The 15,621-nt window shown below is 44.8% G+C and overlaps 1 protein-coding gene across 1 annotated transcript in view; it reads left to right on the forward strand.

Moving 5' to 3' along the window:
- Positions 1 to 15,621, forward strand: part of HCRTR2 (hypocretin receptor 2) — a 1,486,247-nt gene that overhangs the window by 873,178 nt on the left and 597,448 nt on the right. The window contains exon 4 of the mRNA XM_085609189.1: positions 15,430 to 15,545. Coding sequence (XP_085465315.1) covers positions 15,430 to 15,545 — 116 coding nt within the window. The remainder of the gene's footprint in view (positions 1 to 15,429; positions 15,546 to 15,621) is intronic.

Here is a 15,621-nt window from a genome sequence, read left to right on the forward strand (position 1 = left end):
TTGAACAGTAATGTTATGAATATAAGATTTACTTCATGTGTAAGCTCTACTAATGTGGTATTCTTAGATGTAGAACTATTTATACACAATGACAAAATTTGCAGTAGGATGTATCGAAAACCCACACCCTGCAATGCTATTTTACACGCTGGCAGTGCGCACCCCAAACATCAGATCAGGGCAATCCCCTATGGAGAAATGTTACGGGCGCGGCGCAACTGTAGTGAGGACAACCAATTCAGGGAATGTGTAAAGGATATGGAAAGGAGGTTCACTCAAAGGGGCTATGGCAAAAGAGACTTAGAGGTGGCAACACTGAGAGTACTTAAGATAAGACGCGCATCCACCTTAAAAACCAAAAAGGCTAGAAATAAGTCACTTATGATCAGGATGATTACTGATTATACTCTTATCAGTTCGATTCTCTATAAAAGTATGTCTAAGCATTGGCATATCTTGAAGGCAGATAAGACACTACGGGAGTTTCTGTCAGACAAACCACAGATTACCTATAGAAGAGGCAGAACTTTAGGTACAATTCTGAGTCCAAGCTACCCAAGAGAGGTTGAGAAGGAACAATGGCTTACACAATTGAGTAAGGGTTTCTTTAAATGTGGCCATTGTGGCATGTGTAGACATGCCAAAGATAAAACAAAACAATTTCAGTATAATGGAAAGCAAGTCTATGATATTGTGTCTAACATTAACTGCAGCACGAAATATGTGGTATATGTGATTAATTGTATATGTAAAAAAATATATGTGGGAAGCACAATAAGGGCTCTTAAGGATAGAATTAGTGAACATTGGAGAGCTGTTAAGAATAATGATCAGAGATATCCCATCGCAGAACATATACAGAATTGTACATCACAAGGTATACATAAATCATTTCAATTCTGTGGTATTGAGCATGTGAAGATGGAAGCGCAGGGAGGAAACAGAGAACTCACACTGCGGAGGCATGAGGCGAGATGGATCATGCGCTTGAGGGCCGTTGAAGACGGTCTTAATTATGACCGTGAGTTACAGTACTTCCTAGGCGAATAAGTGATCAATGAATGGTTCAGAATTGAGTGTGAGAGAAGTGAGATAAGGCAGATTCTTGGTCGGGTTATTTGGGATTGCGATGACACCTCGCATTTGACGTAATTTTCTGGCTGTAAACGTACTGTAGTTTCTATAAAGATCTACAGGGTGTAGATATGTTATACCATACATTGAAGTAGTTGGCAGCAAAAATGATTTAATGAAAGAAGATTAGCATTGATGCTTAAGAAACGTATAGAATTCTGTGAGGGACTTGAGGTTAATGCACAGCATGTGATAGCTGGATGGAGCCTATTGGATGTTGTGGTAGCATTTGTACAAAACTTTATTTAGAAATTTTTTCTATTAATTTTTTCTATTATTTTTGTGTTTTATTTGATGATGGAATAATGATTTTCAGGTTAGATATATCTAACAATATATTATTATATACTTGGCTAGTATGGCACCAGCATTAACATGCAGAAACGGGTTACATTTTAAATTCATATAGGAGCGGGAGGCGCTTTATACAATAGATAGAGAGTGAATAGAATCCGATAGTTATGGTTTGAGATTGGACCGGTAGAAGGGTGCACGTATCGGGATAAGGTTTGCCGTTATCTGGATTCGATTACTATAGTTCAAAACCTATCCAAAATGGTGCTGGTAGTAGATCTGGGAGAGAAATCACCTTGTTCATTTTTACGATTTGGTCTTAAACAAACGCGGCAACAGCAAACGCGGGTGTGTTCCTGTATCCGGGGACCTTGTTACTCCGAAAAGTAAGTAACAAAGCTTGAACGAAGGTGGCTTTACGCAATATTGACCATTGAGAATATCTCTAAGGGTAGGTTTTGTTCCTTTAGCTCTCCGCACTTCAGAGATTTGGAAAGAATTAAAAGACTAATACTCATGGTAGAGTTTGAAAACAAGATTTAATAGCGGTTGTCAACAGAGGACACTAACAATCAGGTGAGACTACACGATAGTCAGGAATTGTGGGTGTTTGGCCTTGGATAAACATAAATATAAGTTTAGTATACTTAGAGTGTAAATTATATTCTAGGTTAGCGCAGACAGTTGAATGCAAATAAGAGGAAGAATCGCTGCTGATGACGATAACAAAGTAAATGAAGGTATGTGTGTGTTATAAAATGTGGTTTGGGTCCACGCCACTTTTGCCTCATGTGCTCCGCGGTGTTTATACGGTTTTTATATGGTTTTTATATGGTTGTTTGATTATAGGAGACCGATACAGAAGAATAAGGTATTGATTATATATTTAGGCATGAAGCTCTAGCATGGTTCACAGTTGGGAGAATAGTGCCATCACGAAAATGTTAAATGTTCACATTCATAATGGTGGATGAGCAGATATAATGAATATCCAATCATTGGGGTTAATTGTTAAAGAATCTAAAAACGTGTAAATACAAGTTGACAATAGTGTGAAATCACACAGCATGTTTATTTCCTTTGCACATGGAAGCAATGTGGGCTATTTGGTATGAAATAAGGGGGTTTCTATACTCCAATCTATATTATTTATTACTTCCAGCCCTGAGGAAGTCGCATGGGTTAAATCCCTTATCGACGAAACGCGTTGGGAATGGAAGAATGTTTGTGAATAAAGAAGTTTGAAGATTCAATTGAAAATAAAAGGAAGAAGAGAAGCCCACACTAATTTGTTCCTATTTTCATTATTGTTACAAGAGACATTGATTGTTAATTTTCACGTGTGCTTCGACAAGAGAAAATACATGAATCAATCATCGATTGTTTTTGAGGATTTAGGGTGTCTATCCTCAAGTTGAAAGCACCGTATTGAGAAAGTTCTGGTCTATATGGTTACAAATTGTGTAAATTTGCAGGTTGCGCGTTCTTTCCTTTAACACCCATCCTATTATTTTTGTATGAAATAATGTGGGTAGAGATTGGTGAATGAAGGAGAAAAGGAGAACAATATCCCTTGATTCAAAGGAAGGCCATTGGGCATATTATTGAGGAAACTGCCCTTAACTACTGCTTGTTTTACTCATTTATTGGGTTAGTATTTTTAAAACATGCTGGTGCATGTGTCAATTTGGTAATTTGATTATTCCACACAGTTAGTGGGGATTAAAATATTTTCTGCAGATTCTATTTTCATATATAGAACAATATGATGCATAAATCACTTATTTAAAGCACTCATGTGTTCTGTGCTTTCCTGGCTAATTGTAGATGACAATGATGTCTCAGGATGAAACACTTGGTTATCAATAAGCTCACCTTTTAGTTTTGAATCAACAATGTCCTTTGACTGTTAAACGAGTCAGACATGTAGCTCAGGTAAAGTGTGAAGGCACAGATGATTGCGAACATGCAGACCTTATGAAGCCTGCATGAATGTAATCCCTCATTGGAATAAGACCAACTGCAGTAAGATGAACATTGGCAAGGCTGTAATTGTGAGCTTCAGTTAAAACACATCACATTGGGACACCATCTGGTGGCAAACAGAGCTAGGACTGACACCCACCACAAACCAAGAACCTTAGGATTATCATTGACAGCAAACAAAACATGACCACTCATTTCAATGTTGTCACTGCCTTATGCTCCCATACCATGAAGATACTGAGGCAGAGTTTCAAATGGCTCTCAATCAGCACCCAGAAAACAATCACTCATGCCCTTGTCACAGGCAAACTAGACTACAGGAACAGCGTCTATACCGGGATCAACAAAAAACTCACAAGAAGACTTCAGACCATTCAGACCTTGGTAGCCAGAATCACTCTGAACCTCCCAATCCGCACTCACATTACACCACACCTGAAGAAGCTCCACCAACTTCCCATTCACAAACAAGCATAATTCAAACTATTCACCCCCACTTACAAGCCACTACATAACACTTGCCCACCATACCTCAAAAATTATATCTGCTTTCACAAACCTTCCAGAAACCTCCGCTTGCCCAGACTCTACTTGAACAAATCACAAGTATATGGAAAACCAGATCCAGCGGACGAGCCTTGCATTGCTCCTAAACCATGGAATGACCTGCCACTGCACATAAGAGCTTCTCCTCACTTCTTGACTTCCACTGGAAGCTGAAGACCTGGATTTTGTAGTAGGCCCACTATGCCCTAGGAGTGTCTAGACTCAAACATGTTCAGCACCAGGATACCCTCCCAAGTGATAGTGCGCTCTACAAATCAACATAACATAAACTCTGGGCACTGGGCCAACTCCGGGCAATGGTGTGGCTGAAGCACTGGATTTTGAAAAGAGACATCTGAAGTATAATTTGAGGATTTCAAACTTTACCCCATGTAAGTGTGTGTACTGTGATACACCTCTGTTGGGAAACAGTGATTCAGTATTGGAGGTGGATAAGGAGGAGGAGAGATAGCCCCTAATCTGCAAAATGAGACTTTGTTACATGGGTAACAGTTGCTCTCTATTCACATTTCCCACTTTTCATTCAAGTATGCACTGACAACTTTCACCAAGAGTCATGAGGTGTGTCAACCTCTGTCATGTCATGCCCCACTTAAACTTGCAGTCCCTCTGCATGTCATGCCCCACTTAAACCTGCAGTCCCTCTGTGTGTTAGCTGTACTCACCTAGCAGCTGTATTTCACCATCATCCCTGGCAAATAACTGAAATGCAATTGACAACTGAAGACAGATGAATCTGCTATGTGGCCCACTAGAAACAGCAGTATACACAAACATGAAGCAGTCTCTGAACATCTTCATATCTTGCAAATTGCGGGAGTGACAGTGGTGTCTACTGTAATAATGGCATGGCCTTTGCCAGAGGGTCTGGGGTCCCACATTGCTCCTGTCAGTGGCATAATAAAGCTCGAGAGGCCCCGCTGCAAAGTACATGGAGGCCTCCCCCCTTACCGGCCCACCACCTACCACTTTTGCTGAGGGGGCCCCCGGAGCTCGGGGGCCCCCACACCGTGGGGGCTGCGGGGCTTTTGTAATGCCACTGGCTCCTGTCTCAAAGGTGAAATGTACCATAGCATAAAAGTTCAATTTAGCTAATTTCACCTATTGTCTGTTCTTCAGTGACTGAGGCTTGATGATTTACTGGTGCGCTTGAATTGTAATGCAGGTCAGTACTTGTGTTCTGCAGATACAATGTGAATCCCATAGTTTCTGAGACTCAGGGTAAGCAAAGTGGATACATGGCATATATGATTTGTAATTTTGATCTGCGGTTCCGGTGATGTCAAACACAAATGGCCTCTTTTTGATGTGCATGCAGGATCCGCCATTTGGAATTTATGGCGACTTCTTGGTTTCAGGCGTTTTGCCCTCCTAACACCCCTGCCCACCCTATATTGTTTACTGCCATTCTTTGCAGCCTAGCCAACATAAAAACAACTTTGCACAGACTGCAGCATTGCACAGCAGAATCTGGGCACAGTGATCATTGTTGAGCTATGTCATGTATCAGCACATGTTGTTATAAAACTAATAAGCACATGGTGTTGGTCCATGTGCAATGAGATCTGTGAACAGGCTGATTCACACCGAGTTCCAATGCCCTCAGAGTCCAGTGTGCACAGACACTGCCCATTGAGGGCGAGTCTGAGAGCAGGGTGTGGTTTCGACTTTTACCTTATTCCAGTCTCCTGACCATTTTATTTTTAATGTGTAGGTTTAAAATGAACTGAACAGAGAGTTGTATATTATCATATTAGAGGGAACAAAGTTAAAAATGTGGTCTGATGTATACATGTTTTTAGAATCCAATGTGATTTTTATATATAATACATACAGCTTTAATTCCAGCTCTGTAGAAGAGACAGTAAGTGCATCATAAATACCTCTTTTGACATATCTTGTAGAGATTCAGATTCATCTGATAATTTAATGATCCATATTTGTTTATAATGCACATGTTCTTGCCTGTCAGAGGTCTGACGATATTATTAGTGAACATTCCAAACAGTATCTTGTAGCAGCATCAGGACTGATTTGCATAGGGTTTCCCTGCATCTTGAGTGGAACAATGTGCCAAAAGCAATTTACTGGGAAGCAGTATTGAACAATTGCAAGTAGTTGAGATTCTTGAAAGCATGATTTAATCCATCACCTTTGTTGCTTTGATGTGAAGCGCAAAAGCTATTTCCAGGCATGGGTTTCTTGCTCTGTAAGAAACTAGAATATTATTTGGGGTGGGTGGCTGTCCACCTCAAGGGATACATGCGTAAACATATGGTATGATGTAGCGATGGTTTATAAGTCAATCAAGAGACAAAAGTGCAATTAAACACTAGTGCTACAGACCACGATGTGTCAACTGTCACCAAATATCAATACAAAAATTCAAATTATGTGACTAACTCCCTGAGTCCATGGTACACCTATCTGTGCAAAGCATGACATGCATGACAATGTGAGGCACAGATAGACATCCCAGAGATTTGATCACAGGCTCCAACATAAGCACTAGTGACTCAGGTTGGTGGACACAGGAAAGATCGAGTTCATGTAAAGATATCTGACGACCATTGATGCATGGTGGTTTGTAGCAGTTTGTGGAGGAAAGAGTCATGAGATTAGGCATTAAAAGCATGGACAGGGGGGCGTGGCCAAGCCGAGCATGAAGATGGCTGTCTAATCATTCAGCTCGGCCAACCGAGCCCTAAATCCGTCCATTCATCTGTCCATTTGACCCCAGAACGCAACTAAACTGCCACAAGTCCTCTCTGGAAGGGTCAGCCGACCGACCAATGCCTGGTGTGACCTGGGTGGAGCAGCTGAAACCTGACTAGGCAACATTTATATCGGGCCGGACGGGACCCTGGGGCTGGCGCGAGGCCTGCCGGCAATAAGTGAGGCTGGCGACGGGGGCCCTCTCAGTGTCTGGAGGGCTGTGTAACAACACGCTGAACCCCGCTGCTCCCAGTGGTGTGATACTGATAGTGTCTGTGACTTGCTGCTGTCTTCGCGGGACTGCGTGTGGAGCTGCTGGGGAACCGGCGAAGCGGCGGACTACGAACCAGAGGGGGCCGGTGAACGCATCCCTGCTACAATCGACGGAGGCGCCGTCGGTGGCCATCATCACGGCGGCGAAGGAGACCCTCTAACTGGAGGGCTGTAAATTAATGTGCAGAGCCCCGCTGCTCCCAGTGGGAAGATACGGACTGCAATTGTGACCTACAGCGATCTTCGCGGGACGGTGTGTGGAGCCGCTGAGGACCGGGGAGTGCGTCCCTACTACGTCAATGTCGGCGCCAACGGAAGCCATTGTTGCGGATTGTGTGACTGGGGAGCAACTGCAGGTGGTGAATGTCTGCCCCTGTGCTGGTTGGGGCGCACCACAACAGGACCCTGCGCTCTTGATCTCCTGGGGGACCCTGCATGACCCCGTATACCCGGGACTCTCCTGAGCCGGAGCCACAACGCTGCGGTGGGGGTGATCGGCGGCTGATGTATGCTCTTGTACTGCGGGCCCGTCCAGGTCAGACTGCTGCCGGTATTGGGAGACCACCTTGGCCTGTACCCTATGGTGTGACGTGGACTTGCTTATAGGGCTGTGGTGCCCCCCAATGGGCCTGTGAACTCACGCTGTGGCCTTGCGCATTTAACCGCCACTGCCACCGCACTGCCGCCCATCAACCGTCGCTGATCGGCCCCTACTGCACAGATCTCTTTTTCCCCCCCTCCACTGCCACTGGTGCTCGGCCGAGGTACACACCTTGTGTGGCCCAGCTCCTGCTTGAGGAACGCTCTGGGGCTGGAGGGCTGCTGTAGTCTACACCGGGGACAACGTCATGATCCCCTGTGAGCTACTTGGTGCAACGTAAAGATACCAGCGACTGTTTACCTCTCTACTTTGACTTGGTCTGGGCATCCTTCATTGGGGAGCTCAACAGTAGAGTCCTACATCCATCATGGCGGGGGGTCACGGTTCAAAGGCGGCCCTCCAAGCCAAATCGAAATTTGCCTGGGACGGGGGCTCTGGCTCGAGCCCCAAGGGAGGGTCCACTGCTCCCGACAAACATGAATCTGGCGGGAAAAAGACGGATCAGACGCTACAAGACATCCTTGATGCCATTACTACCATCCGCAAGTCCCTGGAATCACGGATCGACACGGTCTCCACCGAGGTGTCTCTCATTAGGGAAGATATGCGCAACATGAACTCCCGACTCAAAGACGTCGAAATAAAGGCAACCTCCCTGGTGGAAGATATTTCTGAGCTGCAGAGGAAGGTGGAGGGCCTGCAAACACATGCTGCAAAGCTGGTAGTGCAGCTGGACGATTATGAAAGGTGGTCTTGGCGCAACAACTTCCGTATAATCGGTGTGCCAGAAAGAGCGGAATGGCAGGCTGCGGACCTCTTCGTGGAAGACTTGATCACTAATCATCTCAAGCCGAGTGGGCTCTCTAACTTCTTCTCGGTAGAGCGAGCGCACCAGGTGCCCGTAGGCTGACCGAGGCCTGACGCCCCCCAACGGCCACTTCTTGCATGGCTCTTTAACTTCCACGAGCAAGATGTTATCCTGCAATATGCCCCTTCTGCCGGTGGAATTCCAGAACAGCCGCATCACCTTCTTTCCCGATTTCACCCTCAAGGTGCAACGACAACGCCAAAGCTTTCTGAAGGTTAAGAAAGCGCTTTGTGACAAGGATGTGAAGTATGCGATGATGTTCCTGGCCAAACTGAGGGTGGAATCGGAGGGAAAATCCTGGTTCTTCACCACTCCGGAAGAGATCTGGGACTGCCTGGAGGGATGGTGAATGGCGGGCTGCCGAAACCAACATGCCTGGGGTACGAGGATGACTGAGGGTACACAAGCATCTGGTGGAGGCTCGCTGCAAACGGACTTGACGGAGGCTGCGGGAGGTGCTGAATAACTGGTCTGTATGCATTTCCGTGGGAGGGGGCAATGACTCTGGTAGGACGGTAAACATCGGGGTTTCTTTTACATATTCATACTACATCGGATATGTGCCAACTGAAGATAGACTGTCTTAGTTGTATTTGTGATTTGGATCTTCTGTTTGTTCCCCTGCAGACCATGTGTGGGGGGTGGGACACATGCTGGCCCTCAACATTGTTTTTGATGCAAATATGATGGGCAGTTTGGGTTCAATATTGAGACAGATGTTGTTTTATTTTTTTTGGTTGTTGTATGTTTGGTTTGGCCATATGGTCCCGCAACTTCTTGGAAGTGTGGGCGATAGGCACTCTGCTAGTTTGTGGGGCAGGAGGTTGTGTTTCCGACAAGCAGGGAGGCAGGGTGGGGGGGTTGGGGATGGCACGTTGGGACTGCGGGGAGGGGGGGATTATTTTGGGGTGTTCATATTAGTATTATTTTTGTATAGGCATGTTTTCTCCAAGGGGTCTCGACAGCAAATGACGACGGATGGGGTAGTTGACCTACCCCCTTTGGTCGCAGTATTCTTGGTATTGCTTCTGGTTCAGCTGTTTTTGTCTTTGTTTTGTTCCACTTCGGTACAAGAGATGGTTTACCTCTCCATTCTCCTCCTTTATTCACTTGACATGGGGCAATTGGGACATCCGATTCGGCTACACACATATATGCTTGCCTATCCGTCCTCCCCCTTGGTGTGTTCCTCAGTGGGGTACCTTGTACCTTGTATCTGAGACTTCGAGTGATGGGTACCATGCGCAGACAGAAACTTAACCTGATATCCTGGAATGTGAACGGATTGGGCGACAAAATCAAAAGAAGGGTGGTTCTCCAATTTTTGAAGCGACATTCCCCTGACATCGTCCTATTGCAGGAGACCCATCTATTGGGCAATGGTTGTAAGGCGCTGTCTGGGTAGGGATTCCTGATGACTGCCCATTCTGCTTTTGGCTCTGGCTCACAGGGGGTGGGCATCTTGGTTCCCAAGTCCTTCCCCTTGATTGTTAACAAGGTCCACATGGACCCCCTGGGTAGGTTCATAGCAGTGTCCAGGGTGTGGGAGGGAGCTACTCTTAATCTGGTATCGGTGTACATTCCGCCAGGCCTGCACACACAGGCATTAATGGATCTCGGTGATCTTCTCCTGAACCTACCGGATGGGAGATTGCTGATAAGGGGAGATTTTAATTCCATTGTTTCTGATTCCCTAGATCGTTGGCTCCAGAAAGACCTGCCGGCGTGCCGTAAACGCATAAATAGCTTTCTGGGGGCTATGGGTCTGGTAGATGCCTGGAGATACTTTCATCCTAGCGAGCTCCAATACACCCATCTCTCGGGACCCTATCGCAGCATGTCACGAATAGATTACATGCTCACGCTCACGAGCCATATCCAGAGCATCAAGGAGATTCAACATTTGGCAAGAGGAATTTTGGATCACTCGCCCGTGCTGTGCAGGGTGAAAGTGGATGAATCCACAGTTGGCCGCGTTGCACCGCTCAACCCCTGGTATCTCGCTATTCCCTCAGTTAAGGATAAAGTATTGGGCGAAACCGACCTCTATTATCAACTAAATCAGGGTTCAGTCAGCTTGTCCGTTTCCCTTTGGAAGGCCTATAAAAGTGTCATACGGGGAGTGGTGTTGGGTCAGATTGCTGGACAATGCAAGGAAAAAGCGGCGGCTCTGGTGCTCTTGGAGGGAGAGGTCCTGACCTTGGAATGCGCAGTTCGTACGCAGGACTCGGAGGAATTGCTTCAAAGGCTCCGGACTAAGATGAAAGAGTTTTACAACCTGGCCACTGACGCGGCTAGGTCAGAATACAGGGCGACTCTTAGTAGAATTTACGATGTCAGCAATAAGGCAGGCAAACTGCTGGCGTGGTTGGATCGTAGAGAGGAGGCGCGGAGAGTAGTGGTGGAAATTGGCACGGACCAGCACTCCCGTGTTACCGCACCACAAGACATTGCGGACGCATTTGGGCAACACTTTTTCTCCCTATATACTTCAGGCACGAGTTATTCGGAGGAGGAGGCTTTATCTCTACTCTGAGATATAGTCATGCCTACCCTTACCGGGGAGAACAGCTCTGATTTAGAGCGTGACCTAACAGTGACCGAAGTGGAGAAGGCTATACATGACTTGCGGGGAGGGAAAGCATCGGGTCCCAATGGGATCCCCATAGAATTATTTAAGCTGATGGCAAATATAAATGCCCCTTACCTTACTGATATGTACCAGGAGAGTAAAGAGAGTGGAATTCTTCCCGAAGACCATAGACTGGCCACCATCATTGTCATCCACAAATCGGGAAAACCCGCAGATCACTGTTCTTCGTATAGGCCTATATCGTTGCTCAATTGTGAGGCAAAAATCCTCGTGAAGGTCCTCGCCACTCGTCTGTTGCAGGTTCTTCCCGCCCTGATCCACCCGGACAAGTCCGTCTTTATGCCGGCGCGAAATACATCTCTTAATCTCTGCCGCCTACATGGAGTACTATGCAGGCCGGATACTATTAGAGAAGATGGCGTGGTGGTGTCCCTGGATGCTGCGTCGGCCTTCAACACCATAGAATGGCCCTACATGTTTGCAGTGCTCCGCAAATTGGGCTTCGGTTTTGAATTTATCAACTGGGTTCGCCTTTTGTACTGTCAACCATTAGCGCAGGTGGTCGTCAATAACCACAAAGTCCCCTGTTTTTCCCTTGGGAAGGGGCACTAGGCAAGGTTGCTCCCTATCGCAGCTCCTCTTCGCTTTGGCCTTGGAGCCCCTGGCGGCATGGATCCGGTGGGACCCGGCTATCAGGGGCTTGAGATGGACTCATGGCTGGGGGGACCGCATATCTCTATACGCGGACGATATCCTGCTCTACCTTGCCTCCCCGGCGAAATCGCTCGCTTGGCCAACTCAAAATCCTCCACAGAACATATTTGTCTGGATCCTCTCTGGTCCATATGGGTTATGCCCAAGACAGTAACTGCATCCGACACTGTGGGCAAGAGGGCACTTTTATTCACACACTGTGGGAATGTGCTAAAATTCAGAAATATTAGGGGAGGGTGGTACGTATGATGGAGGAGGCACTGGGAAAACAGATACCGTGTAACATCAAACTGATTTTGTTGAACATCGGGGACCCCACAAACCTCAGCGCCAAGGAGCGAACATGGGTGACTCTGGGCTTTATGGTGGCAAAGCGCAACATTGCACCAATGTGGAGAGCCCCGCACCCACCCAGCATTGTCGATTGGGCTAAGGACATGGACTGGTGCATGGTGACGGAGGTGCCTAACTATGTCTCTAAGGGGTGCCCGATGAAATGGTCACAAATATGGGGGCTATGGAACACTTTTCGTGGAGATATATGTGAACCACCCGGAGCGGGGGGGAGAGGGATTCGGTTGCACTGCTATAATGTGTGTTTTTTTAATGACATTTTGAACGTATTGTGTCATGGACTATTGCTGCCATACTCATGTGCTATACAGGCCCTTTGAGCATTGTGGTGTTATGACTGTTTACATGCCTTTTTTCAATACAAAGAATTAAAAAAAAGCATGGACCCAATGATTTAAGGTTTCAGCCCTTTGTATCTTGGTCCACAGGATGCTTGAATCAACGGCTGGTATGCAGCAAACGCCTTTACCTTGAGGTTCCACCCAGTATTTGAATACAAATACATTGATTGGATTTTCACCAATGAGGAGCAGACATTAAAGTGCTAAGATGGCTACATAATGAACTGTGTGGATCACTCGTTTTGAATCCCAAGGGCAGACAATATTGGGTTTTTTTGACACCGCAAATAAAATAGTTATATAAGGCCTGCAATGTCATGCAAGGAACAGAATTTTACATAATTTAAATGTGTTGTTAATGTACACATTTTCCTGTCCTGAATATTATGATTACATTGTATAAATTTCAACCATTCTCATGTCATATGCATGCAACTGGGGTCGAGGGTGATGAGACATTATAAACAGGCTTGGGAAATGTATTTTGATTTATTCCTAGACACTAATGATTAACTGTGGTTTTGTCTCTTCATTGACTAATAAATCATTTCTACATGCATTTCTTTCCTAGGTACATATGGGGTTATTCTGATATCCCTGCTCCCCACCTCAAGTGATAATCACAACTCTTGACAGTGTGAACTCTTAAAGTCACTAAATAGACCTGATCACTCCTCTTCTAGCTATGGCACCGATCAGCCAGGCTTAACTCAGCGCAATGTGCAAAGTATTAATGCAGTACAAAAACAGTAATAAAATGAAAACACCAAGCAATACAAATTCCAAACCAAATTGAGTAAAATGTAATAAACAAAATGATGCCAAAGCAACAACTATAAAATAGGGGCAACAGAAATATGATTTCTTGTAGTTTTGAGTAGACATAGTATCAAAAAGTGCTAAGCACCAATGATAGTCTGCGGTCATGGTAGACCAAGACCTAGGCATGATTTCAGGGCAACCCCGATGGAGCGTTGGTCAGATACACCAACCAGGTATCTCATGATCAACGATTTTACCATCTGTCTTTTAAGTCCTAACTTTTCAGGGTTTCTAAAGGAGCTTTTCTGGGTCTCCAGCAGAGGCCACCAGCAAAGTCCCTCCCAGATCCAGTTGCTACTGCTCAGCTAGGCACTCTAGGGAAAGTCAGCTTGTTGTGTCCCTCTAGCCACAAGGGAGGTCAGCTACCTGATGCAGACTTGGTTGTGTTCCAGTTCAGCAGTGTGGCCTGGCATTCCAGACTAAACAGATCTCATTGAAAAGAGAATAAGACTGATTTGCCTATGATTGCTTCCTATCTGGAGCACCACAGTGGGAAACAAATTGATAGGCTGGACCATGGAACAGTCTCAAGTGTCTTCCAGCACTGAAATGTTTGCTAGCTTTACACCCATCGTTTCTGTTTCCATGCGTGTCTTGCCTTGATAATCTAGCACTGATTTTAAAGAGGAGCATTGTTAGCTGCCACAAAACTAAACAAGACATCCTCTGACATCTCCCATAAAGTTACAGGGGTTGAGACTGTAATGACATGACTTCACTCTAGTGTGCATAGTTAGAATAGAAAGTGCAGATTATGAAGAGCAAAATGGAATCCATGAAAACATTGACCCACAATGACAAGTTTGAAATCTAGCAGTAAATATATTTCAAAGGTTGTGCAATATCATCCACAGTAAAACAAAATCGAAGACATTGAGAATACTGTGTAAGCTTTCAAGCTAGGGTGCTGGAGGTTCCACATATTGTTGAAGCAGGCTGTTGGATCTATACTGGAGAAAATGTTTCTTACAGAGATCTTTGGATGATGCTCCCTCAAATCAAATGGACTTAGAGCGAGGTATCAGAATTCCAGATAGAAGCAAAGAAAACGAGGAATGGCATGGGCACCTTAAACTCGATATGGACCCTTATGACAGATGGAAGAGCCGTGTGTACAAAACAGCACTGATCTTGAAGGCAAATAGAATACACATATATGCTATTCACCACTTCTCGTTAAAAAAAGAGCTGCATCTCATCAATAAGAATTGACAAAGCTAGTAGGTCTAGAATTTAAAAGGTCGATCTAGTTGCACGGGCATGCAAATGCTTATGACACAACACATTCAGATGCATGACCAGCAATCTTTATAATGAGTTTTCTATGAAGGGAAAACCTCCTACAAGGCCACCTATGCACAAATAAAACAAGTCCATTAAGTACACTGTGGAAAGATACAACTCATCCAATCACTGTGAGAGCAAATCTAGGGAGGAAATCCATTGACTAACAAGCAGGCAACTGAGATAGACAACGAAGTCACACACTCATGCCGAAGGGGCTGACCCAAAGCCCACCTAGTGTAGATGGTATATTGGAAGGAACACGTCCGCCAACAGGCAATTACATTTGTTTGTAGCCAAGACCTTTTCATGCCAGGGGTTATGAAGGCCTTTCTATGGCATTCGCCTATCCTGCGATGCGAATTCTGTTACTTCTGCTGTCTGTTTCTATGCCTGAAATATGTTCTCATGGCAATTACTGTTTATTTTTACCAGAGTACTGTACTCCATAGCTTTTTTCCAAACATGGTTATGGATCTGAAGGATCTTCCTTATTGCTTCCTTTTGTGCCTTTTGTTATGTGTTTTTATGCAGTGACCCCCTCGGTATTTTTGTTCCAGTTGTTTTTCAGTACAGGTGTTATATTTGTGGCTCATTCATGATGTTTCCCTGGGCTTTCGTTCATGTTCCATCATTTCTTTTGCACAGTGTTAACTATGTACATGCTCGCTTATTTTCAATATGCTAAATTATGCACCTTAATAGAGTAAATATATTCTGTGTCCTAGCTCGTAGATGGAACAGGTCATAATTCACTTTCTGATATCAGTGCATATCATTTCTAATTCACGTAAGTGACAAGAGAATGTAAAACGCATTACATTGTGGCAGTGTTTGCAGTTCGAAATTGACATTTGTGCAATTGTTTTTTTTTTGTTTCTAGGTGAAATGTATCCAAAAGTGTATCACATATGTTTTTTTCTGATTACATATATGGCTCCTCTGTGTCTGATGATACTTGCCTACTTACAAATATTTCGTAAACTTTGGTGCCGGCAGGTAAGATGTTACAAAATATATCAATCTTTGTGATTTAAACTAGAATGAGCAATGCAGGTACACATTTACATAAAAA

The sequence above is a fragment of the Triturus cristatus genome, chromosome 6, assembly GCF_964204655.1.
Source record: "Triturus cristatus chromosome 6, aTriCri1.1, whole genome shotgun sequence".
Taxonomy (NCBI): Eukaryota; Metazoa; Chordata; class Amphibia; order Caudata; family Salamandridae; genus Triturus; species Triturus cristatus.